This window comes from Thamnophis elegans, chromosome Z, assembly GCF_009769535.1.
Source record: "Thamnophis elegans isolate rThaEle1 chromosome Z, rThaEle1.pri, whole genome shotgun sequence".
Classification (NCBI taxonomy): domain Eukaryota; kingdom Metazoa; phylum Chordata; class Lepidosauria; order Squamata; family Colubridae; genus Thamnophis; species Thamnophis elegans.
The window spans coordinates 118925273-118952911 of record NC_045558.1 but is presented as its reverse complement, the minus strand read 5'-3'; the positions used below and the strand labels follow the sequence as shown (position 1 = coordinate 118952911).

At 39.9% G+C, this 27639-nt stretch overlaps 1 protein-coding gene across 2 annotated transcripts; it reads right to left on the bottom strand.

Annotated features, from left to right (window-relative positions):
• Window positions 1-683: 683 nt before the first annotated feature.
• CYTH2 (cytohesin 2) lies at window positions 684-27452 on the bottom strand. 2 transcript variants are annotated; one of them, XM_032235245.1, is made up of 12 exons: window positions 27321-27452; window positions 23209-23356; window positions 21059-21125; window positions 20433-20551; window positions 20032-20112; window positions 17892-18004; window positions 15647-15795; window positions 15000-15111; window positions 9963-10039; window positions 7767-7838; window positions 7111-7265; window positions 5242-5420 (listed from the first exon to the last, which is right to left on the bottom strand). In XM_032235245.1, the coding sequence occupies exons 1-12, from the start codon at window positions 27337-27339 to the stop codon at window positions 5333-5335; spliced, it is 1200 nt and encodes a 399-aa protein (XP_032091136.1). In that variant the 5' UTR covers window positions 27340-27452; the 3' UTR covers window positions 5242-5332. The 2 variants fall into 2 exon arrangements, with proteins under 2 accessions (XP_032091135.1, XP_032091136.1); XM_032235244.1 differs by lacking the exon at window positions 7111-7265 and having other exon boundaries at window positions 684-5420.
• Between the last annotated feature and the right edge of the window lie 187 nt (window positions 27453-27639).

The window sequence follows — 27639 nt, the reverse complement described above, 5'->3', positions numbered from 1 at the left end:
AAATGTAAACCATTAAATCCAAAGTCTAAATTAATTGCATTGCTGAGCAACTGCTTATAGCAACCCCCTGTATTATATCTGTTTTAGATTTAAATGGAGGGGATCTAAAAAGAAGTTTGGTTTTGGGGAGGAGTAAGACAAAAACTAGACATTGCTTTCTGAATACACCAAATTTCGCACACATATAGAGAAGTGTAAAAGCACACAACCTTTTTAGCCTAGAATTCCATATTGTAGATTTTATTTGAACATAACAGGTTTCCTGCCTCACTTTTGAGAGAATGTACACTTATTTTATTCAAGGACGGGGATGCATAATTTTAATTGTCTTGAATTTTCTTATAGCAACTGGATGCAATAAACTTGCCAAAGAAACTACAATCCTTCTCCACGTGTCTTTGTTCTTACTATTTATAAGTATCCTATATACTAGTATAGTAGCACATCCCACATGCCCCCAAAACAGAGCCTATTTTTAGAAGAGTAAACTCATGGTCTAGTTAATGATGTGGACTTAAGATTGTTGTCCTCAGAGCATTGTCTACTTGGAATTCTGGGTGTTGTAGTTCCATTCCCAAATTGTCTGGAGAGCACCAAATTGTAGGTTGTATAGTGAGAAACCTAAAAGGTCACCTTTCATTGGTGATCCATTATGAATTTTGAACAAAAGCACTAATAAAAAATTAACCATTTTACATACGCATTTTTAATCTTAATCTGGAGACCATTCTTTTAGATTTCAGAAATGAAGTCTGATTTAATCCATGTCTGTATTCTGTAAACTTTTATACGTAATTTCATGCTATTGACTTCTAACAAATAAATCAACTAAATATGTTTAATTTACATTTGACTAAGAGGTGTCCCAAGTAGGAGACAGGTTTAAGTTTTTAGATCCTTAAAAAAATCCTTCAAGTATCATTTTAAAAGGAACTTGTTCTAACATGCATATCTCAGTTACGGAGATGTCTCTCATGGGTGTCTCATCCAGAAATAAAGTTTTTACTTAAGAAATCCTGTTTCTTCCCTATGCAAATTCAATAAAATCACAGTTGTAATCTCATCAGAGCTATTGATATTAAATAACATTCTTTATCTCATATTGGGTGAGACCACTGAACAGATGAATTACTCCATGAATATTTGCTGACATAAAACATAAAACGTCAGATTTCCTGTAACCATGTCTCCCAGGCATAGAGCAGAGTAGGATATAGGCTATTAATAGTATTAACTGTTATTAATAGGAAAATAGGAGGAAGAAGGAGTATATTCACCACCTGGAGTTATTTATAAAAATAATAAACATGAGATATAAATAAAATTTAAAAAGTAGCACTCAGAGTAGCATTTGCAAAATGCCAGGAAATGTTTGATGCCAGAAGGAGAAAACTAAGCATTTATTGTGGGAGAAAAAGGGCTAAGGTTTGTTCCTCAGGTAGATCACTCATGTGTTCACAATCTTATTAGCAATGGTATTTACTGTGTTACATCTGGTTCCTTGGCAGTGAGACAGATATGCAAGATGAGCAGTATATTAATAGCCTCAAGAAGGATTCCTTGGTGACCCTGAGTCCAATGCTAAGATCTAACCTGGCTTCTGGGAAGCCTTTGGAAGAGGAAAAAAAAACCCACTGCTTTCTCTCCCTTACAGCAGATACTGGCCTGAAAGGTTATATTTAAGTACTTCTTATCCATTTCTGGCATTTTTCAGATGCTGTTTCTTACGTGGATTTTCCTTTTCCCCTTTCCTAAATAAAAGGGATGTCTAAGAGAAGGCAAATGTTTGTGAGTTCACAACTCCAGTTTCTCCCCTTTGGTCAGCTTAGGTTCTTGGTCCTTAATAAATATTACAATAAAATAATGAATCAGCCAAAACATAGATAGGTTTGTGGTGTTTACATATCATTCAGAGATGTATACATTAAAATTTTAAATAATAGTTAACATTTCCTTTAAAAACAAATAAATCAAAAATAAATCAAAAACATCAACATCAAAGGAAATATCATATAGTTTCTTTCAACAAAAAATGCCCATCTTTCTCTTTTTGTCTTCTGGAGCAAGGAGGGGAGGGGATATTGTTATACTTCCTTCCTACAAGACAGATATTCAAATCCGTAATGAAGAAAAGGACTATTTGTATTGCTGAAGAACAAGTAATAATCAGTCCCAATGTACAAAGATGCTTTTCCAGAGATATAAAATCAGAAGGCAGGTCAAAGAACCAAGGGCAATATTGAATGTTGACATTGTGTGTGTTTGTATGCGTGTGTTTTGTATGTATGGGGGTAGGGGGGATTGATCATTATTAAGCAGCTGGAAAGTGTCAGTAAAAACTCATCCTTCAAACAAATAAAGGGAGCTTTCTCCTGCCTCTCATCTCCACACAAATTATAGCTAAGGAGAAATAATTTTGGTTATGACATGCAGCTGGAAAAAAGGCAATCTCTTTCCTCTTTGCCAGCTATAAGATTAATAATTTTAATCTTCCTCTTCTGAAACTCTTGATTTATAAAAATATTTGTGTTACACATTTGGATCTGAAATAGAATTAAACCTTAGTTAAGAAGGGGAAAGGCTAGCCACTTTGGGAACACAATTAAATTAAGATTGAAAAGGAGGCATGGGTTAGGGCAAGGCTGTCCCACTGTGTCAACTTTACGATCTGTGGACTTCAACTTCCAGAATTCACCAGCCAGTCTTTAGGATTAGAGATTAAGGGGTTGACTAGGATGGGTTTGAGCAGGTATAAAGCAGATGGGTCAGCTTTGAGAAAACTAGTTAATGGGTTGAGATGGAAAATACTGTTTTAAAGAGTATCCTGGATTTTCTGGTATTTATTTTCATTATACAAAGACTGAAAATTAGTATCAATCCCTTTCTTTTCACTTGCTGCCTTTCTCTCTCTCATGCTTTTCTTCTAAATGGAATAAAACACAACCCCTCATTCTGACCACAGAGTTTCTAACTTGGGAGAAGATGCTTCGGGTTTAAATTCAACAGGATTTGAAGCAGCTGGAGTTGATGTGTCTTTTCTTGGGGCAGGGGTTGACAATCAGGCTGAAATGCACATGGACAAAGGTATTACAATATCGAGCTGGATACCTTTGCAGCTCCTGAGGACTTTGCACTACTTCTTCACAAAGGCCTGAGATGTGCCACAAAGTGATTGGCAATTTAGAAAGCTCAACTCGGAGTTTGAAAAAGCCTTCAGGCTCCAAGGTGTTATACCTAAGAGACAACTTGAGGAAAAGCAACTGTGGACTAGATTTGGAGCTCCAAGTTGCAAGATAAAGAAGAACAATATCCCTCTCACTTGAGTAGGAGATGGCCTTGGGAAGCCAGTCAGATGAGGCTATCACTGGGAAGAGCAAACTTCTTAAGTCTTGGAGAAGGTGGGAAAAGGAAAAAGTGTAACACAACAACTACAGGTTGCCCTTGACTTAATTGAGCCTGGAATTATGGTCATACATTTTTCTAGTTGTTAAAATGGGTCCCACTTCAATTTTCAACATTTTGGGGGCCTATGTCTGCAATGGGGGTGTTTTTGCCAGTAAGTAAATGTCAGGTTTTTTTACAAAAAACTTGGTAAATTTAAGTCTTGTAACCATGGGAAGTTGAAAATGGCCATATAATGCAAGATTCTTGCCAAAACCCCAAAGTGTAATCATTGCAGGGTGGGGTGGGGCCCCAGCTATTGGAACTTCGAATCTGGGTTCTTGGCACTTGGGGAATGAGGATGTTGTAATTTTGGTTGCTAAGAGACTGGTTGTAAATCAAGGACTCTTTTGTTTTTGCATTTCCTAATATGCACACAACTAATTACACAGACTAATTTTTCTTCCAATCCATAAGCTCTTTCTCTCTTCCTTATTATTCTCTGATCTTATAACCTGAATGTGCAAGTATAAATGAGTTCTGGAAAAATGGGAGATATAGTCTTTTAAACATCCTGATAATATAATGACTTATTATAAATGAAGAAAACTGTTTCCAGAATTTTAAAAATCTGAATCTGAAAAAGATAATGCAGAAAGGCAATTCTTGTTGCAGTTCTACAGAAACAGAATTGTCATCACCCAATTAGGGAGTGTCCTAATGATCATGTTATAACATGACAGTGTTCTTGTTTGAATTCCTCTGTAAGCCACCAAAAAATGTATTGAATTAACTACAGAAGGAAGCCCCACATATATTGCTGCTACACTTGAGGCAGGAAAGATCAGGGAGAATTAGCGGTAGAGGCAATGTTCTAATGACTCCATAAGACAATTTTTGCTTGGCAATCAAGGAAGTTTGGGAACCATGATTTCTGGGCCTAACAATGAACAATTACAAGCTGTCAGTCACAAATGTGTCAGTTATTCCTGTTGAAGGCTACAAATAGTGTTCAAAATTATGTCAGTGTGTATAGTTTAATTGTCTGGCTCTCTGGCCCCAGCTGGTTGTTGTTGGTGTGTTTACTTCCTTTCTTAAGCCCAAATAATGGGGAATAGGGTGCTTATAAACATTAGTGTGCCAGACCCAGAATACTGCTTTCTTGGATGCACAATGTGACTGGTTTGGCAACAAACTCAAAGGGACATCCTACAGAGAAAAAGCATGTCAAAAATGCTCCTGTGATTATCGGCATCAGAAAGCAGTTTGGGGAAATTAAATGACGTGAGTGATCCTGAAACACAGAAAACTAGCAGTTCAAAAGACATGCTAGATTACTCCCTGATGTGCTTAGCTTAGGCGAGCAAGGTGTGATTTTTCTGCAACCGATGAATGAAAATAAGGGCTTCCCCACGTTCTAAACTGCCAATAGTCTGAAAGGGTTTTTCCATTTTTCTTCTTCTCAGACATGCAGACCAGCTGTTATGTTGGGAAGCAGAACGAAGAAGTCCAGTCAAAGTAGGAAATGTTCGTTTACCATGATCAAAGCTGATTGCCCCTAGTCAAGGTGTGCTGGGGTTAACTGAGATGCTTCAAAACATCTGACTCTGTCTGATGAAGGCTGAAGATTAATTCGGTTTGGAGAAGCTGCCTCAAAACACAAAGAATGCATCCATTCCCTGAAGTTGCAGCACTGTGGCAGTTGCCCAAGCTCAAGTCCCACTGGCAAACTCCCACAGGGCTAGAGGAAGCTCTGGGGATGGGGGGGATGAGTGAGTGGAGGCAGTGGGATGCTGGCATGCCATTAGACTGGCCAAGTAGTGTGGTGGACCCACGATAGGAATGGTTGGTTTCATGGAGTTCAACCCAGGTGGGTTTGTCAGAAGATCCGAGAGATAATACAGGAGGATGTACAGAGAGGGGAAAGGATGGGAACTAGCTAATCCCCACCTCATGCCTGCTCCTGTTTCTGCTTCACTGAGATCCGTTTCTTGCGGGCAGCCAACATCTCGTAAAAAGGATCCACGCTTACAGCAGCCCTGTAAAAAAAGTGTGATATGGAGCATTAAGGAGCCAGGTACAAAAGAGGGAAAGGGACTGTGTTTCCCTCTACCCCCATTTAAGCCTCAAGCAGCGTAGATCTGGAAGTACAAATTCCAAATCCTGCTTAGCCATTAATATTATAATGGTTGCTTTTATGTAATGCACCACATTCCAAGCCTAGTTTGCTGTCAAGAGAATTTCTGTGTTCACAGGACAAGCTACAATCTGAAATTATGTCATGATATGCCTTTGCGCCACAGAACATGTTAAGATAGTGGTTGGACTCCCACAATATTTTTTAGCTCAGTTTAACTCTATTAGCTCCACTTAACTAATCCTTCAATCAAATCAAGTGGTCTAAACATGTGCTTAACAAGGAAATGGGGAAAAAAGAGGAGAGGGAGGAAAAGAAGTAAAGGGCATGTCTATACATACTTGTTGAAATGTTAAATCACAACAAAAGGCATGCTCTTTAGGCAATCTTCCTATATGCATTGCAATGAGGAAATGCAGCCTCAGATCAATAGATTAAAATAAGAAAATTTTGACTAAAGATTTTAATACAGTTGGTCACTTACTAATTTATTTTTGAAGGAAGCAAATTGGACATATCTAAGTTTTAGAGGCTATAATATTTTGATCGCAGATGTTTCATTTCTCACCTGCAGAGAAGTGGCACTTCTACTGCATTAAATTTTTGCCTTATTAGCTCTATGTTTTCCAAGAACCCCACTATGAATTTGTCCTATTCAGAATGCTGAATGAAACATTTAGCTTTTATTAAACTGCATAATAAAAGCCTCTCTGGACTGTTCCTATTCTTAACTCATGTGAAAAGATTAAAATGTGGGACTTCAACTGAGCCTTCCCTGCAATACTTTGCATAGTAGAATGACTTCTAAGATTACCAAATCAAGTTTTTCTTCCTCTTTTTCTAGCTCCAAAATCTCTAAGGACTATATTAAGACTATTCTATCAGTTTCTTCATTTCTGAACTATGTAACCAAAGGTTTATTGGAAAGAAGAAATCTTTCTAATTTAATAATATCTCTGCATGACAGATATTAACTAAGAAGAACAGACAGGATTAAAAAAAACAGAAAAAAGAGATCCCTAAGAGCAAAATTCCCCAAAGTTTCCGGCTTTGTGGACCTGCGCGGGATGAAGGGGACGGTTTCGCATGAGTGGCCAGTAAGCTCATGTGCATGTGCAACAACACTCCATTTGTGCCAATGGCATGCACATGCACCTACCGCATGCAAATGGAGTGCACATGCATGTGCTCCCCGCACTTGCCCAAGTGAATGTGCGTGTGCTTGCTGGCCATATCCGTAGCCCGGTTGCAAACCCCACACAGCCCAGTAGCATGCCTGGGCTCACGGAACCCCTGCCTAAGACAACATCTGTGTCTCCTAATAAAAAGAAACAGATTTCTTTTTAAGAATATCTCTCAAATCTTATTAAGTGAGAGTAGGTTGTCAAATTCTGGAAAAATTTCAAGATTTATGGGATGGATATCATAACATGTTCTGAAGGTTCTGTGCAAAAGTTTGGGTTAATCTCCATAGAAGTTAAATCAATTGCTTTCTCTTTCTGCTAAATAAAGTCTTGGAATTTCAAGTGGATTATCAGGAGCTACAGCTGGGAATCAAGAATCCTGGAAAAAAAATAAAATCTTATTCTCACTTGATGGATTTAATCCACTCATCTTTTTCTTCCTGTGTAGGCGCCGAGATGCGGTAGACCATATGATTCCCCTCAACCACACGTCCATCTGCCTCAGTCTTACAGGCTTTGATTAGCTGGCCCTTGTTATTGGGAATGTAGAGTTCAAAACAATTCTACAAAAATAAAATAAGAGTGATGAAAGGAAGAGAAAGCCTTTAAAAGGCCACCCTTTTGCAAATGGTTCGTGAAAATGCCTTCCAGCAGATTTGTGAGTACAGAGAAGGGAAATAAAAGAGAATATTTTGAGAAGGAAAATAAAAGGGAATACTTGTGGTTCAGGGTTGAACTGTGGAGTCCTTGATGCTCTCTGTTGTGAACCATTAGAAACAGAGGTAAATGAAGTATGCAAATGATCTTTCCTATAATTTTTTTTAAAAAAAAGCTTTTGCTAATTCTCTGGCTAGCCAACGTCTTGAAACTTTGCTTTATTTGCCTGCCTGCCTGCCTGCCTGCCTTCCCAAGCTTTAGTTAGGGACTGTTGGTCCAAGGCAGACAATCAGAAGAAAAGTGAAATATAAATTTTTCTGCAAATGAAACGTGGCCAACCACGAATCATATCCAGCAAGCAGCCACTTTAGCAATGCTGTAAGCAATCATAATACAGCATCACTTACTGGTTTCCGTGGGTCTTCTACTTCCCGAATGCTTAGGTTTTCCAGTGGGATGATGCCTCTTGGCTCTTTATCCTAAAAATGGATTTTAAAAATATGAATGAAACAGAATAGGCCCAATAATCTGGGTAGGTAGAAAAGGTAGGGCATTGAAAGCATCTTGTTCCAGGAAATCTCTTGGAGGGCCAAGTTTAATTGCTCTCCCTAATTTGGGATTATAGCTCCTAGAATTTTTAACTGTAAACTAATGTCTGGAAATTCTCAGAGCGCTATTCTCAATGTGTCTGGAAGGCACACATTTGAGAAAGACTATGTTAGATGGGGCCTTTTCTAGAGTTTGAGGAATGAGCATTGCTGTGATGAAGTACTTTCAGTGTTGGGACACCCCCACCCCTTCATGAAACTCACTAGACCCTTGTTAACGAACTTCTGGCACATGTGCCACAGGTGGCATGCAGAACCATATCTGAGGGCACACAAGGCATTGCTCTATGTCAGCTCCAGCACGGATGCGCGCTTTGGCCAGCTGATTTTCGGCCTTCTGAAGAGTGCAAGGAGGCAGTTTTTGCCCTCCCCATGCTCCAGGAAAGCCCCATGAGCCTGTGGATGCCAAAAACTACTGGACATTCATTTCCAAACTTCCGATAAGCTCGTTGGGCTCATTTTTCACCATCCACAGGCTCCAGAGGCTTTTCTGAAGCCTGAGGAGGGCAAAAAATGGCCCAACTGGCTTATTGAAAGTCCGGATGCTTCAATGACACCTGCGTGCATGCATGGAGCGTTGTGCATGCATGTACTGAAGGAGGGCATTACATTATGGGTGTGGGCACGCGCTATCACGCATGTGTGCACCCTTTTGGCACCCAAGCAGAAAAATGTTCACCATCTCTGTACTAGACGATTCTAGTGAGCCCTGATGGCGCAGTGGTTTGCAGGCTGACTGTGCCAACTGTCAGAAGTTTGATCCTGACTGGCTCAAGGTTGACTCAGCCTTCCATCCTTTCAAGGTAAAATGAGGACCCAGATTGTTGGGGGCAATAGGCTGACTCTGTAAACCACTTAGAGAGGGCTGTAAAGTACTGTGAAGCGGTATATAAGTCTAAGTGCTATTGCTATTATTTGTCAGCCATAACTCCCTCACAAGGCAGTTGTGAAGGTAAAATCAAGCGTGATGATAATCATATCTCATGAATGAAGGCAAATATATGTGTCCCAGAATAATTTTGCAAGCTCAAATCTGGGATGGTTACCAGGACCAGAGATTTACTCTTCTGAGCTTTCGGACTTGTGCTGGAGCCCATCTTCAGGGAAGTTCTCTTTACTGGAATAGGTGCTTTGGGCTATTCTTTGAGTCACATTTATGTGGTGCCTTCCCATTGTCTGAATAGTGTTAGCCAGGGAAATGACTGAAGCCTGGGAAACGGGTCCCTTATCAAATGACATTAACTAACAGGAGTGCTAATTTTCCACCAGCTTAGGGTCCTTCCATGAGGGCCTGGTAGCACAAGGAAACTTTAGCCGATTTCCAGCCATCAACACACTAATCAGCCAATAGGAAGGCACTACATAAATACGATTCACAGAACAGCCCAAAGCATATATTCAAGTATAGAGAGGTTCCCTGAGGATGGGCACAAGTCCAAATCTAGAGTAAATCTCTGGTCCTGGTGACCAATCCAGATCTGATCTGGACAACAATTGTCTCTGATGATTTCAGATAATATAGATTTTATAAAGCAGATTAGAGTCCTAACCCAGAGAAACTAGCTCTTCACCAGTGTGACAGACTAGATGGCAGTCTATGCCTAGCTTCTCATAATGTACTTATCTATTACAGCACTTGATCGTAGGACTTGGAATAGCACTGGTGCTTCTGTATTTGAGATACTGTTGATTTTGTTTACAACCATAAAAATCATGCAGGGAGCAATTATGAACTGGCTGTTAATCTTGCAGAGTTTAGGGAAACAGTTTGCTGCATCCTGCCTTCTTTCTACCTACAATGTAATATTACATGTAAATGTAATATTTATTGAGCAGCTTTTCTGTTCCGAGTGGGCCATTGTTCCTAGACTACCATCCTCTTGTTGCAAGCCTGGCCCATTTGATTCCCTGAATTGCAAACTCTAGGACTCTTTACGATTCCGACTTGCAAATAGGAGGAGTGCAGGATGGGTGGGAGAGGGAAACTGTACTAACTGTGGTGTATTCAAAGTAATAGAGGCAGTTGTCAGTCAAGATGAACCAGCGTCGCTTCCAGGTCTTCACCCGTCCTCCTGAAAACAAGAAGGGGAATCCATTCTCATTTTACATCTATGTCTACTTTGGTCACTAAACATTCTCTATCTTCATATTTTGGGTAAGGAAGCCATGCTTATGAACAAAGCCAATGCAATAAAGAATTCAGAAACAACGTAAGACACAAGAGGGGAAAAAAAGAAGGAAGAACAAGACAAAAAGAGCACAAAACTGAGTCAAAGTAATGAAACACAGCTGGAAAGGATTCTAGGAGTTTGCAAAACAGTACCTTTTCCAACAATGGATTTATTTTATGAGCATTGAGGGATTCCAATTACTATTCCTATTTTTTTAAATGTAAACTTAAGAATGGATACAATTCGAATCTTTTTTATGCCAAGATTTGTAAGGCTGTCCTGAAGCTTATAATATTGGGAGTAGCTTTAATTTATCATCAATTTGGAAATGTCTCTCAGTCATCTAGGTCAAGGTTATCCCAAAGATGCTTTTTCAAAAGGCAACAGGACTTTCTTGTTATTCTTTGAAGATCTTTACTTCTTACCCAAGAAGCTTCTTCAACTCTTGGTATGGAATGGTGTGGAAGGAAAGGATTTATATTCCTTGCTGACAGTTGGTTATTTACATTCTTTTTAGAGAGTTACCCCCCACTTGGGAGGTTTATTTTTGTCCTCAGGGTTTCTCATTGAGAAATTGGAGCTGCGCTCTCTGCAGGATGTTTTCTGCCCTGTGTCTCCCTTCATGGTTGAACACAGGCTCAGGCTGTTGGAGATAACTTCTTCAAAGAAAAACAAGAAAGTCCAGTTGCCTTCTGAAAAAGTATGTTTGGGACAATTTGGACCTGCGTTTTAGCAACTAAATATCAGGGTTATCACTGAGCATAAATTGACACTCTAAAAAGCAAATATACTCCTGACTTAATACAAGCTGCTCCAACAAAGCACAGCTGTGTCTCAGAATCAAATCCCCTCTAAACAAGGTCACTGTGAGGAGACTGGGAGAAATTTCTAGCCTTTCTAAACAAAGCCTTTCTCAATTCTAGAGGGAAACAGCTTTTGCATAAGCACTTGATTCTTTTTAACTCAACCTACATTTTTAAGAAAAAGCAGTGCTTTTAGCATGCAAAGCAAGCAATTGCTCTAGGCTTGAAACAAGATACAAGTTCAAATTTGTTGCAAAGCCAACAGTCATTCCCAGCTTGAGGCAAAGCTAATCTGTACAAATGCATGGGTGCAAATCTGGTTTATCACTGGATAAGGATTTCAACTCTTCCCCATCCCCCTATTTTGGCAGTTCTCAATTAAGGTAATTTCAAAGAGCCCTTAGCCTCTCAAGTGGAAATGGACAAAGCTATGAGATGCCAAAATACTCTTTGAGGAACTTCAGAATACACCAAAAATCCACATAACCCAGTCTTTGTTGCTTCCGATAATTGCCAAGCAGATACTTCTGGGAAGCTAAAGCTGACATCCATAACATACTGCCTCTCAATGGAAGTTGCATCTCGAAATCTGCATGAGTATTAAAAGATACAAGAATCTATGCTCTGTCTCAGCCACCTTATCTCTCTCTTTTGTTTCAATTGGGGGGGGGGGAGGATAGGCCTGCTTTCTAAAAAGTAATCCATTAAGACAGGTAGATTATTTATGAGATGCAGATTGTGAACAATTCACAACCTATCTGCATACCTCAAAAACACCTAAAACTGTACTGTTTGAATATGGTGGTAATAGGACTGAAGGTATGAGAGTAACTGCAAAGCCTTGGGGAGATGAAATTTTCTCACCCACCCCACAAAACTTGCTCAACCTCTCAATCCATTAATATTTTGTCCTTCCCTTCCAGTGGCACCACAGCTTCATTGTATGCATCCCTGCCCTAAAGCTATAAACATGATCAATTCAAACCTCTATCAACAGCTGTGTCTATTACCTGGTGGCTTGCTGCAATGGGGTGGGGAGGGTGGGAAAGGGGAAAACAGATTGAGAGAGAAGGGAAAGTGTCAGAAAGGGAAGGATGAAGGGGATGTCAAAAAGAAAGAATGGGTGCCCCCACCCACTGCTTTTGCTGCAGCCCCACCCTCCAATTATCAAATGGTCCCAAACAGATGATCACTGAGGGAATGATAGAATACTCAACAGAAAATGGATGCTCACCCCTGCATCAAGACATGTACTATTCTAGGGGTGAAGAGAATGCTAGTTCCTTATATCTCCTCCACATTCATTTTGGATCCACTGAACCCCATCACAACTGATATTACAACATTTCCCATCCCTCCATGCCCTAAAGCCCAACCGCAGACCCGCTTCCAGTCCAAAATGCACCAGGCAAACCAGCTGTCAACTGCAAAGCAAAAGGCCCCCTCCTCTCACCTACCTCCTGGTTTGGGGGCAGTATTCAGACAGTAGAACAAATGTAGTCCGCGCCGTGGGATGGTGGAGGAGAGAGGGGGGAAGGGTAGCAGTGGTGGGGAAAGAAGGGAGCAAAGAGAGAGAAGAGAAGGCAGGGACCAGGGGAATCAGGATAGAGAGAATGGGGGTGAGAAAGAGAGAGAGGAAGAGAAAAAGAGAGAGGAAGAGAGAGAGGAAGAGAGAGAAAGGAGAACAAGTTACATCAACATAAGGTAGAAGTACATGGTCAAATCAAAAATCCTCCAACACAGACATAGGCATTTGGGGGCAATGGGATAGGAAAATGGGACAGGCAGAGGGAGGAAGGTTTTAAATTTTATGGGAATGGATATAAATGGGATAGGCATAACTTTCCTAAATGACAAGGCTTTTTAAACCTTTGACAGGTTACAGAAAACCCTATCTCTAGAACAGGAGCGTCCAATCTTGGCAACTTTTGAGAGTCCACAGATCTTAAAATTGCCAAGATTGGACACCCTTGCTCTAGAGATTTAGGTGACATTTGCAAACCATGATACAACCAACTTTGCTACATAATGGCCTCCACAGGGAGGCAAAAATGATTGCAACAATGGTTTGCTAATCACTCATTTCTACAGGTAGATTACTAAGTCGTCAAGAGTTCTGGTTTGTCCAGCAAGCTGCATCTTAATCAAGCCAGAATTCAGATTCCAAGCACAGCTCTTCAAAATTAATTCACTGTCCATTTAACTTCTCTGAGGAAAATGACTAGGCTAACTTCTATTCCCCCCCCCCCCGCCCTTGCACAAATATTGCTTTTTTTCACGTTTCCTTCACCTTGAACATACAGTGTTTGGGCCACACAATCCTTCCTCTTCTTTTTATTGTCCATCTGTCCTCTTCTATTTCAGTTTGGCAACAAAAGACGTGCAATATTTTACCTACAGCAAACACTACATTCTATTGTTGATCTGCACAGGAAAGGGTGATGTGGTAGGAAACAGCCACATCCTTGGTGGAAGAACTTAAAAGTGGTTTATTTCGACCAGCAAGTATTTATATGCTCAGTTTATATGCTTTTATTCCTTAACTTGTTCTCTGCTCCAAAGCCAAGATTTGCTACAAGAGCAAAAGAACAAACAGGAATGTGATTTAAATTCTAATCAGAACATAGAAGAGCAAAATAAAGCACCGTTACAGATAGTCCTCAACTTACAAGCACAGTCGAATTTCCAACATCTGTCGTTAAGTGAGTTGTGCCCAAATTTATGATGATTTTTGCCACAATTGTTAAATGAATCATACGATCATTAAGTGAATGTGGCTTCTCCTTGGCTTTGCTTGTTGGAAGCTGGCTGGGAAGATCACAAAAGCAATCACGTGAATTTGGAATGCTGCAACCATTATAAATACATGTGGGTTGCGAAGCACCCAAAAGTGGATCACATGTTCATGGGGACACTGGGATGGTCATAAATGCAAGGAGTGTCTGTAAGTCACTTTTTACAGTGCTGTTGTATTTTCAAACAATTGTTAAACAATTATTGTTTAAACAAATAGTTGTAAGTCAAGGATTACCTGTACTATTCTATCTCAATCTCCTGATAGGAAATCAGGACTCAGTGATCACAGTCCCATCCAATCACTTAAAACAGCGGATCCCAAGGATTATACCATTTTTGAATCTATGGTGTCACTTTGGATTTCTTCTAGTCTGGATCTGACTTCACATTTGTGGCCTTGCCTGCTACTTTGGATGGACAGGAAGATTCCCTGACGATCCTAAAGGTCACCTATTTCGTGCCTCACTCTTGTCGAGAGTGCTATTCCACTTGCTTCAACCTAACAATGGTATCATAAAGCTACTTTCTCCTTGCTCCAGGAGGAATTCTTTGTCTCTGGTTTACAAAGTAGCCCAAGGGTAGATAATTATTCTACAATGTGCATTTTTAGCTACACTAATAAAAATGTTTTATGACAGAACTTAAACTGGTAGTAGTTCGGCTAATTGCCCTAAATAGTGTGGAAAAGTAAAGACTGCATGATCTGACTATGAATCGAGATTTAAGGCTGGAATATTCCATTGTTTTAATCTGTCTCTCCCACCCCACCTGATTTATAGATGCATCCAATAGGTTTGAAAAGGTACCAGCAATAATGGTGAGATATCAGACACTAGAGATATGGTTTTCAGTGGCCTGATACTGGGGTTTCGGTTACTTGCCTGCTTTTAAAGGCAATTCACAAAAATCCCAGAAGACCCCTCTCATCATCTGTCAGAGAAGATCCACCTCAACTGGGAGGCGGGGAGAGAAAGGAAGACCTCTGCAATTCAATGGATCCCCGTGGGTTTTTATATACAATATATATTTGGTTAATGGGAAAGGGAGGGACATCAGGGTGGATTTCAGGAGGATCCCTTTGATCTGATGAAGAGAGAGGTCATGCTTTAAATGACACAACAGGTGGGGGGGAAGAGAGGAGAGTGCAGAGGCGTGCAAAGATCGTGGGGTAGGGGTGGTGGGAGAGGGCAGGGGGAAGGGTAGCAGGGAAGGGGAGAAAAGGCCATAGTGTTTAAAGAGGAAACAGGGGGCGCGCCTCTCACCCAGCTTGAGGAGCCAGCCCTCGCGATCGGGGTTAAAAAATGTGTGGGTCAAGTCGTTCCCATCATCCTCTGGGATCTTGAAGGGCTCATTACGGATGCTGTCGTACAGATTCTAGCAGGAGGGGAGAAAGGAGTGGAATTACAGACAGGAATTCTATTCCTTTCTTGGCAAGAAAAAAGGTGTGTCTGTTTGAATTTCCATGGCACAGTGACCATGCTTGATTGACTATACAATGGAGGGGATAAAATAATTCCAAAATTTACAAATGAAACACACTTATAAATGAAAGCAAAGTATTTAAAATGAATGTAGAAGAAACTGCAGTCGCAGTAATAGCATTATGTGAAAACAAAGTATGAGAATAGGGACTCCCAACTTTTGCAAACTTTTAAGATGTGCCAACTTCAACCCTTGCAGAATTCCCCAGTAGAGTTAGCTGCAGTATTCTGGGAATTGAAGTCCACGTGTCTTAAAGTTGCAAAGGCTGGGAAACCCTATATAAAAGTACCTCAGGACTGGGCAGAGAATGTTTGAAATGATAAAAAAAAAAAAAAAAAAAAAAAACTACAAAAGGTGGTAGAGCCCTCCCACTAGCCTTCAAACCAGAGAATCATCTAGCCCTGTGTTCACTTTGCTAACTTCTCACCCGCAGCAACTCCTCCGGCAAGTCGCCCCCGTCATTGATACCACGGTTCATCGTGATGAACCTCTCAACTGTGGGCTTGTCTCGGACGTTGGGGTTGTGAAGGCTGGTGTTTAGCATGATCACCGCAAAAGAGAGGACATAACAAGTATCTGGGGGAACAAAGAACTCAGTAAGCGTTTCAGAGCTTACTTCTGTGCATCTGAGTAGATGTAAGGTACAGGTTTTTCTTCAAGTTCTCATTAGAGGATAAAATTATTATAGGAAAAATACTAGAGGGAACGTAAGTTATAGAATGGTAGCTCATTTGTTTCATCTTTTTGGCGGTTCTGAAATACTGTGAGTACCTTATTACAGAGTCTTTAGACAGGACCATTTCAGGCTACTCTATAATAGAATGTGGTAAAAAACCTGGGAGATAGGAGGAAGAGCCGCAGCCTAGACAGTTATCTCAGCCCATCGAAGCGAAGGCGACCTGGAAAATATATACGAAGGGACCCTCCCTGGTTTTTCTGCAGAATAAAAATAAAGCACTGGAGAAATTATTTTCAGGCTTGCAAGATTCTGCAAACGTAACCTTACAATAAAAATAGTTAGCAGTCCTAATTGTGCTTCCGGTCTGAACTACTTAACAGGCTACATGAGAAAATACTTTAGAAATACTTCCTGTCTGAAGCAACCTACATTCTTCAGGCAAAGAAGGTCATGCAAAGCTTTTCTCTAATGTGTTTAAGTATTTTTAAGGAATATTTGAAGGAAATATTCAAACATAATAGGATCCAAATATATATAACCACAATTGAGCCCAAAATTTATGTTGCTAATCAAGATGTTTGTTAAGTGAATTTTGCCCCATTTTACCACCTTTCTTGCCACAGTTGTTAAGAGAATCATTGCAGTTGTTAAGGTAGTAACAGCTGTTAAGTGAATCTGGCTTCCCCATTGACTTTGTTTGTCAGAAGTTTGCAAAAGGTGATCACATGACTCCGGGACACTGCAATCATCATAAATATGAGTCAGCTGCCAAGCGGCTGAATTTTGATCATTAATCATGGGGAGATTGTATGAAAAATGGATGTAAGTCATTTTTTTCAGTTCTGTTGTAACTTCGAATGGCCACTAAATGAACTGCTGTAAGTTAAGAATTACCTATATGTAATTTAGTCTCAGATTCTCACCTTATTCTACACAAGCTATTTCTAACAAGTAGTTTTAGAATACTTAGCTCTTACGATTCAGATAAACACGTATGTGGCTCAAAGAATAACTATAACTGTACTTATAACAGGAATGGATTAAAATAGGCTGTGGCCCAATGCAGAATAATCTAGCACCATCTTTAGAGAGATTCTAACAAAGCTCACCATTTAAAACAATCTGATATCTGATTCTTCTGGGTAAAATTGATCCATTGAAACGTAGGACCACTCCACCAGGGTAAACAAGCTATGGTTACAGAATGAATTTGGCCAACTGAGGCCTGGATGAAGGTTTTCTTTCCTGAAATCCTGCTTTTCAGATAAACATTTATTTCTTAGTTACCCTTTCATACAAGAGGTATCTAAAGTTCAAGTTAGTGTATACAGCATTTCCCAACTCCTATTTTCCTATCAGAACCTGGGTATAGTGAACCATACTGATGCAGTAACAGACAATGAGATGAGGTGTCCGTGATGCTCTTTGACCTTAGTTGTTTCTTGCAGATGTTTCATTATCCAAGGTAGGTAACATCAGCAGTGCTAGTGACTGCAGAAAACAACCAAGCTCAGAGAGCACCGAGGACTCCTCGTTTCAACACTGAGCTACAAATATTGGGACAATGATATCTCATCTCTTCCAACTATTGAATTGTTCTGTTTTTTTGTATCCAAAGAATAATGTGTTTGGTAGAGTGTGCAAAATGTGGTGACAAAGTGGAGGGATCAGCCAGTGTTCTGGAACTTTTCATACAACTTAATAAGTTTTCTTTGGAGAGACTTTGGTTCTCCCACTGAAAAAAGTGTTCTCTTGAAGCTTTGTACTTTTATAGACATTAATGAATCTTTAATTCTTGTAAGCAGGAAAAATATGCTCCGCAAGCAAATACCAGTGAACTCACAGGGAAATAAATGGTAGGAATGTCCTGGTACTTAATATTCAGAGTTTGCTTCAAACACTGCCCACATTCTTCATTAACCCAAAGAAGGTCTGTGATTCAAAACTCTGTGGTCCCCATTCTCTTTCTCAAAAAAAAAAAAAAATGCTATACCTGTAGACTGAAAGACCCCTGGGTTGCACAGACAGTAGCGCTGAGCAAAGGCTTCCATCATGCGATCAATTTTCTGGGCTTCTCCTGGTAGTCGAAAACTCCACAGGAACTGCCTGCAAAGAGGAATGGGAAGCCATGAATGAAGACACAGGGGAAGTTCTCATTTGTCTGATGATAAATACAGGTAGTCCTCAATTTACAACCATGCATTTAGCACTGAAAAAATGGCTCTGAAAGAAAAAGACTTATGATCATTCCTCATGCTTGCTATCTTTGTAGCATCCCCATGGTCACATGATTAAAAGTCGGATGGTTGGCAACTGGCATGTATTTATGATGGTTGCAGTGTCCAGGGGTCACGTGATCACCTTTTGCAACCTTCTGACAAGAAAAGTCAATGGGAAAGTCAGATTCACTTAACAACCGTGTTACTAACTTAACCACCTCAGTGATTCAATTAACAACTCTGGCAAGAAAAGTTGTAAAAGTGGAGCAAACGCATTTAACAACTGTCCTGCTTAGAAATTTTGGACTTAATTGTGGTTGTAAGTCTAGGACTACCTCTATTGGATACGTTCTTTATTTTGAAAACCAGAGATCTTACAGATCTCATTATTGCAAATTGATTCCATATCTGGGATGTTTTGCATTCTGTGTTTTGTATCCTCTTTCATTACTTTGCATTTGATTTTCAGCATTCTCTATACCTAGCAAAGGCTGAAGTGCTCCTCAGCATGGGCGATCAATTTCCCCCCATCCATCTAAAAGTACAAATTTTGCATGTTTAGAAAACAAATTCAAATTTAGGCTGTGCATTCTTCATTTGGAGAGGTTGACTTTTTCCTTTTTTTCCTTCCTTCCTGTATTGTTTTTATGTGTTCGGTTTTCTACTGTTCTTTGTTTTTATATGTTTTTTAACAACTGTAAATTATTATATATCAGGTGACATACATTTAATAAATTATTGTGGTTCATTGCACTGTCAGCCAGATGTCCCCAAGGATTTGGGAGAGGCAAATGTGATTGTGTGATGATATCAAGGCTATTTTTGCAAGTTAAAAGGTGTTCAAAGTAAGACTGCCTTTTGCAGCTGACTGATAGTGATTTTGTCAATGCCTGTGGGGTTGAAGTACTGCTTCAGATGTTTTGAGATTGAACCCAAGAAGCCTATCACTATGGGTATTATCTTTATTTTCTTTTGCAATAGTTGTTCTACTTCTACTTACAAGTCTTAGAATTTTATGTTTTTCTCCAATTCTTTTTCTCTTCTCTTCTGTTGCCTTCAGTTATTTCACTGTCCACTACCCAGACTTTTTTTTTCAACATTTGTTAAATTTGAGGGATTACATGGCAGATGATTGTTTGAACTCCAAAGTTCCAGAGCACTTTTACGTTCTTCATTTTCTACTACTTTGTATATTTTGGGATCCCAACAGTTTTGGCTTACAGGCAAGTGGATATTTCTTGCAGAAATTCCAGTGCTCATGGTTGCTACATTGCCGTGTCACTGTTTGTAGTCAATCTGTGTGATCTTCTTGCAACAGCTAACTAGGAGACAGCATTGGCAGTTTGTGCTGTCTTTTCAATTCTGACTTTCTATGCCTTTGTTCTTATAAGGTTTGGTCTCATCCACTATAATTAGCCTTTGTACCTGAGGTGCATTACCTACAATAACTACTATGCAGTTGGGAGATAAAGTATAACTAAATATGGAAAGCCAAAGAATCCTCCGCCCATCTATATAGAAACATATCATGAGATTGTTAAGAAATGGGGTGTAGTGATGTAGAGAAACCATAGCATATATTATAGACTATCGTATAGATTTGTTATAGAGAAGTGTAATAAATGAGACGAATGCCAAAGGATCGCATTCTTCCTCTTACAAAACTAAAGGAAGGGCTGTGGGAATTGATGCTCATTCACCTACAGGGCTCTGGGTTGGGTGAGACAGGAACAGAAGTGGTGGCTTCAGGCAAGCTCTGCTTCCCCTTTAGCAGGAGAAACAATAAATTATTGCTCTTACCCCCCCCCCCAAAAAAAAGATATAAACAAGAGGTACTGCAGCCAAACTGTTGGAAAATTACTGTAGCTAATGAGGACTCTAATACAGTAGATGGCTGAAGATTTCCAGACTCACCTGAGTGCTTGCACTAGGTTGAGGTCAGTAAATTCATGCAAATCAACAAAGGCATGGAGCACACCAATATTAAACTCCTCCCTGAATAAAAGATTAAGAGACTTTGTATTAATCCTGCCCCTTTGAACAGTTATTCCTACCATCCCAATCACTGAAATGTTTAGCCTATTTTCTTCCCTCATGACCGCTCCAATCTGCTTAGAATTCATTCTAAAACACCCACATTTAGTCTTTTCTCACCCCTCCTTTCTGAATAAATTTAATGTATCATACTTCAATATCTATGCTCTTTTCCAGAGTTCCAGGAAGCTCTGTACTGTAGTTTAATCTACACTGTGCTATCAATGGCTGCAATCTTCTCACTCTCATTTGCTCCTCCCATCATTGCAGTTCTTGCTCACCTCTCGCCAAGGTAGTCCCCAATGGCTGTCTTGTTGAGGCCTTCCCCTTTGTAAAGGAAGCGAGCAATATCCTCAGGTGTGGAACGCAGAAGTTCGTTTTCCACCAGGAATTGTATTCCCTAGAAAAGGCAATGAAGTAAAAAAAAAATGTAGACCAGACACAAATATGTTCCCATCCTCCAATTATTTTTAACTCCGAAATATCAGATAGGTTAGTTTGTGTATAGGTGTATATATGTGTATGTGTGCTTGATTTTTACAAATAAATCAATGTGATAAACATGTCCAACAGATCTTCCTTCTCCTATTTTCCCCACAACAACAACCCTGGAGGGTGGTTCGGCTGAGAATGAATGATTGGCCCAAAGTCATGAAGCTGGTTTTCATGACTAAGGTAGGACTTGAACTCAGTCTCCTGCTTTCTAATCTGATGCCTAACTAAACTGGCTCTCTGGGTTTCTCAACTGGGTTTCCTGCCCCTCAATCATATAATTCTCTCCTAACCAGTCCTGGGGAAGAAAATCATGATTTCTCATTCCCAGCAATTCCTGTGTCATCAGGAAACATTTGTTTTCCCTTGGACTAATCTTTAGATATCATAACATGCAAACCCTTCACTCACTTACTTTTTTGGGATCCATATTGAACTTCTTACGCCCCATCCCCATCTTCCGGTTTCTCTGTAGAGTTTTACTGTCCAAGACAAAGAATCATACCTTTGACTCTTACAGAAAGGAACTGCAACATTTTAAGCTCATTTAGGCTTTTGAATACACACGCAGGTAGTCCTCGGTTAATGATAGTAATTGTAACCAGAATTTCCATCACTAAGCGACGCATTCATAAAGCCGTGACAACATATGACCAGCAGGCTCTGTTGCCATCTTTAATCAAATGCTGCCAAACATTAGGCAAGGGCCCACTTGATTCAAACCATTCCCAGATTAGTCCCTCCCAGCTCTGAGTCTTGGAAGGTAAGGGGTTGCCTATCTTCTCCCTCCATCTTGGCTCTTTTGGCCACCCTGCACAATGACACTTCTCAGAGGTGGTGACAGTGATGGCACAAGGGCTAAGCAGGGGCATGGGGCCTTCAGTAGCCTCAATCATCCACTGCTGGGCCTCTATTTCAGCCCCAACTCAGGCCTCCTGAAGCATTGCAAAACACACAAAATTTATAGAAGTGTGTGCTTGGCCTTGGGAAGGCAGCCAGGCAGCCAGAAGCTGCCTCCTAGCACATCTTATCAACAGTGGAAGGAAGAAGATAGTGAAGGTTAGGTGGGCATGGCAGGCTATCAGAATGCAGGGCAACAGAGGTTTTGTGTTGCTATTTAAAATAAACAGCTCTTCCTGGGAATCATTTATTTTCTGTCTCTCAAGAATGATGCTATCTCACAATCCCCCTTTGTTCTCATAATATAACACAAATAGCCATGAAGAATATACTTAATTCAGTTCCTCAGTCCAGAAAAGAAAAGGCTGCTTTACAAAAAACCATGATTCCCCCAAGGCAAGGGAAGAAGTTCAGCCTAATATTTCCTACAATTAAGGCTGCAACCTAATAAAATAACTTTTTGTCATTGCCTTATGTGGATTTTCATTTCATTGATTTACTTCCATCAGTTAAAACTGTGCATGACTACACATCATACAGCTGAAGAAAGTAGTATACTTAATGAGTTTTAATTGTGCTCACCCAAATAGTAATAGGCGCGGCCTTTATAAAAGCATTCCTTCTACAAAGAACAGAATACTTAAGATATAGATAGCAGTCCTTTAACAACTGCCTCATACAGTTAACAATAATGAAAAAGTAGTTTTATGACCATTTATTGCATTTACAACCTTTGCAAGTCTGTAAAACAAATGAAAGTTTAAGTAATATTGTAAGCACAGCTGCGGTTTCATTTTGCAACCTTTTCATTTAACAAGTGAGTTGCTAGTCCCAGTTGTGGTTGCTAAAAAAGAATTACCTGTAATGTATATAAAACCTTTGGCTCAATAATGGACATCTTTTAAAACAATTAAAAGCCCTGACACAAACACAGGGATCCACATTTTAGAGATTTCAAAAATACTCTGGTACAGGAATGTCAAACTCAAGGCCCGGGGGCCAATTCGGCCCATGGGGTGCTTAGATCTGGCCCACGCCTCCTCCCTGAAACAACAAAGGACCGGCCCACAGTGCCTCTGCCAGCAAAATGGAGCTCAGGAGGGCTGCGTGTGGCCCCTCAAGCTCAGTTTTCACTGACAGAGGGTTTCAGGAGGCCATTGCAACTGAAAACGGATCTAGGGAGCCCATTTTCATTGGCAGAGTGCTTGGGCCACCACAGGCGCCCCTGACACGAGTAACATTGAGCTGGTAACGTCCACCCTGCCCTCCTTAGGTCAGACACAACCATGATGTGGCCCTCAATGAAAATGAGTTTGACACCCCTGCTTTAGATCAGTGGAAGCCACATTATTTGTAGTATATACTAAAAGGAAATCTCAGACGTCAAGGAACTAGCCGCTAATTAGAACAGGCATATGCTGAGGTAACTCAGGGACTCATATGTTCAGAGAAGACTAGAACAGTCTCAGAAAAGCCTGTCTTGAAATGTCTTGATAGGAAAGCAGTCTTTAGACCAGTGGTTCCCAATCTTGGCAATGTGTGGACTTCAACTCCCAGAATTCTCCAGCCACCATGGCTGGCTGGGGAATTCTGGGAGGTTTGAAGTTGCCAAGATTGGGAACCCCTGCCTTAGATAATCTTCTCTAGAGAGAAGGAATCCCTCACCTTCCCTCATTGGCCTCCAGCCCCTCCACCTCATTCATGGCTTCACTGAGTTCATCTCTCAAGCGTTGGATTTCCACCAAGAGCTCCTGCTTCCGTCGCCGGATGTTCTCCAACTCTAGCCTCTCCTCTGGTGTCAGATCTGGAGGCACTGCAATGGAAGAAAGGAAGCAGACTGAAGAAAGCGTACTGTTCTTGTTACTTTGAACCTTTAGAAAAAGCCAGGGGTCTCTTTTCCAATGAGCCCACATCCATATTCATGCCTCCATTTCAAGAAATTGTGACAGTGTCAGAAGGGGACATACAGGTGGCCCTTTGATTTTTGAGCAGTTGCTTAACAATTGTTCAATGTTCCAACAGACCTCCCCCACAAAAGATACTTATGACCCTGCTGGTTCTCCCCTTCCCACGGTCATAAATGCAATTTCTGATGTTTTGCTGATAATCAGCATTTACTTCTGGTTTTCAGCAATGAAAAAAAGGTTATAAAATTTGGCTGATCACATGATGACTGGTTTATGACTGTTACAACTTACGATCGTAATAGGCAGGATCCATTATGGTTGTAAATCTGGGACAAACAATATGTGTATTAAGTGTTAAGTATCAGCCATTCAAGGTAGAACAGAACAGAAAGAGATTTCACAGAGCATCTTCAGTCACGGCTGACTGAAGTTCATGAACAAGGGCCACTGTGAAGAATGGGGTGTACAAGAGCTTCAGAGTTTGGCCACTTCTTTATGAGAAGATCATAAAATAGTGATCTCTCATGGGCTTGAGCACTCAAAGTTGAGTATCAGCAGTGTTTTTCCTAAAGACATTAGGAACTGAACGCAGTTTGGAATTATATTCAGGTATGTTTCATTTCACCATTTTATGGATATTGGGGACCTTCAAAACGGCAACTCTAATTTGACATGTGAGTTTTACCTTCTTCCTTGGATTTAAGAACTTTTAAGCAGAGAATTTAAATTAATATACAATTGGCAAAAAGAAAAAAATTAAGAAAGTTTAAAATAGATTGGGAGATCACAATGTTTATTTTTGCTATAAGATTTGAAAAACAAGTCTATAAATTAAATAATATACTCACAGGAAATGACTGAAACAAAACTAAACCTATATTAGGAACTGAGGTTTGATGAAGGTTGCAAATGAATACTAGAGGGAGTTTGTTGTAAGTTGGCCAGTCACTTTTGTGAGATGAGAGACCATATAAATTAACATATAAATGTTAATAAATAAAATCCAATAAGAAATAACTTTAAATGGGTAATTTGGGTAAAATGGGTAATTTGATATAACCTTTTATCCTAAGTTTTTTGAAGCATGAATTGAAATATTAATAACTAATATCTCAGAAAAGATAAAGATTTTATTGGAGAAAATTTTAGAAGATAATGAGAAAAACTTTTTAAAAGCCCTTTACCTAACATACACATTATAGAGTATGAAGGCATGTAAGATAAGAAAACTGGTATTAACAAAATAAGAATACCTAAGACAATTTTTTAAAAAGGACTGGACCTGGATTTTGAACAGCTGTAACAAGAATCCTGGGAAATCTCTTCATGGGATTTTCAAAGTAGGCTACTGGAAGCTTTGAAAACTGCTTTTAAATATCAAAAAGTAATGATTAAATCTAATATGCCATAAGAATGATTTAAAGGTCAAGATTGCACAGAGCAAAAAAGAAGGAACATAAAGTTGAATTATTTGACCAGGGATAAACTGTTTGCTATTTCTACTGAGTCCTAGTGCTCCCCCCCTTTTTGCTGAACTAGGATTGAAAAGATGAAGATTTCTTAATTGCATTTTAATAAAAGATAGTGTGTGAGTTTTTGTTTTTATTTGTAACTTTAAAAGAGAGTGAAAAGTCAGTGTATTAGCATATGCTTGATGTGATAGTTGGAAGCTATTTTTTAATTATTGTTTTTGTTGTCTTTTCTTTTTTTTCTTTTTCCTGCCCATTCTGAGTTTTTCTTTTCCCCCTTTCTTCTAGTTTGGTTTATATTGGTTTTCACTATGATTAAAAATATCAATTAAATTATTAGCAAAAGAAAAAAAAACATTGCATAGGAAATTTGAATTATATTTTATTGAGATAGGCTGTAACAACAGAACTTTGCAAATCTTGCTATTTTACCTTCTTTCCCTCTTATATCCTAGTGAATCAAACCTGCCTGAATCTCTTGCCAATACTATCTTGCTTCCCAGGGCTTAAGGAATGTTTCAACCTTATTCATACATGTCTCTTGTGTCCTTTAAAGTTATCTTTCCAGATTTTTGTTATTGTTCCTTTATCTCAGCAACTTTATTATTGTCAGTTTATCTCTCAGGATTCCAGAAAGGGGAGCTGAAGTCCACACATCTTAAAGCTGTTGAGGTTGACAAACATTGGTCTATACCCAGATCCAATGAAAGCAACCCTAACAGATGGCAGTTAAGTCATTATCTGAACACATCCAGCAATGGGAACCCCCCTGCCTCGTTAGGCAATTGATTTCACTATCTAATCACTAAAAGGATTTTTTTCTCGCATTCAGTTGGAATTTATTCTCTCTGCTTTGGGCCAGACAAGTCCATGCAATGCCAATCTTCAATGTTGTATAAATACTTATTATCATTCTTTCATCGTCCATGTTGTTTACATCAAACTCCTCCTTCCGGCTGGGACTTATGACCGACTTAAAACAATTCCAATCTTGTTAACAGATGCAAGCTTTAAAGTGGTTATTCAAGATTCATTTACAATGTGTGCATAAGAGGAACCAAGCTGTCAAGAAACCGAAGTTCACAGGTCCAAATGTTGATCTCTGGATAGCAACTTTGAGTCATTAACACTAGCATAGTCTACTTCACAGGGTTGTTACAAGCAGGAAATGAGATGAGTAGATAATCAGGTATGTTATATAGGAAAGCAAGATATATATATTTAAAAAAAACTTTGCAAAAGCCACTTCCTCTAGGCCTAGGATGTCCAGCTTTCAGTTCAGAGGCACACCCAGAACAAGAACTTATAATGAAGGCCAGCCTGCAGGTGAGGGAACATGCACATACAGTCCTCTGAGTAATTCTTACGTTTCATGTTTGTTTGTAAAAGCAGTTGGGGGCAGTGCATAATATCCGGAATCTTTTTCAGTTACACAAACTTTAATTCAGTTCCAAAGAAGAAATGGGGGTTGCTTAATTATTTTATTGAAAATGTAAGGAGCCCAGAGGCAATGAACATCTGAAATAACCTGACACATAAATTATTTTATTATTTACTAAATGCATATGCCACTCATGTATTTGTTAAATGTATACACCTCACAATCTGAGGCCATTCTAGACAGCCAGTTCACCTGATTAAAAACGATTATTATACGAATTATGCCTAACACCGTTTTTAACCAAGACTTTTTAAACCATCCCTTGGCAGCTCCCACACATTTAAATTAAATAATATTAATAAATAAGGTGTGATATTATTAGTAGGGGTAACATGTTAAAAATAAACAGGATGAGAGTCTATAATTTATAATATTTAGACAATTCTCCCCCCTCTCCCCTCGCAGCATGGTTGGATCCAATCACAAAGTGCCCCTTCCCTCAGAGGAATGGTACAGCCTCCTATTTAAATTATAACGGTGCTTTTTTAGAGCCGTCTCATCAATTCCTTCAGTAGGTTGCCAATTCTCACCCTCCTCCATCTCTTTCGAGAGCCGCTTAAACAGACCCACCCCATTTTATCTAATTGGAAGTCAGACAATGGTGCATTCCATCCACCCTCCCTCCTGTCATGGTATAGCCTAAAAATCCCACCCACCCCCGCCCGGTTCATGTATATCCCAATCGATGGAACGCGTCGCACCCCTATCATTAAATGAATAAAATCCCGATTTCCCCCTTATTATGGAACGGGCCAACCCGGCATTCCCCCTTCATTTCGCATGGTTTACTCCGGCCTCACCCCTCTTTGTAAGGATCGGCCCCGCCCCCTACGCAACTGGTACTGAATGGCTCAGTCCACCCACTCTTTTTCCTATTGTAGTTATTGGGCGGGTCTCGTAATCTGCCCCTTTATCTCCCCTCTTTAAGCTTCCCAATGGAAGAGTCTTAAGGAGCCCTACCATAGATACCGTCCTCCATGACGTCCGGAGTGCCCCCAAACAGGGCCAGAGGGAACCCCAGTTTCTTCTTGCCTCCTTTCTTCGGGGCTGCAACAGCAATGCCCTCCTTCAGCAGCCGGGTTCTAAACTGAAAGGAATGTTCCGCCTCTCATGAAAATCGTAACCAATAGGAAAGAGGAATCTCGAGAATAGCCACCTAACAGCTAGGAGAATTAGCCAATAGAGAGGAAGATTTCACGAATTACATGTACGCTGTAAGCAACCAATAGGCATCCACAGCCTGATATTGGCAGGAGAGTTATTCAATGAAATCTTACAC

Bases quoted from the DNA above. Each gene is read 5' to 3' on its own strand.
- CYTH2 (XM_032235244.1), bottom strand. The intron at 18,005-20,031 runs GTGAGTCTGGAA...TCCTCTTTGCAG, and splicing joins AACCTAGTGCAAGCACTCAG to GCAGTTCCTGTGGAGTTTTC. The intron at 5,421-7,766 runs GTAAGTGATGCT...CTTTTTTTACAG, and splicing joins TAGAAGACCCACGGAAACCA to GGCTGCTGTAAGCGTGGATC.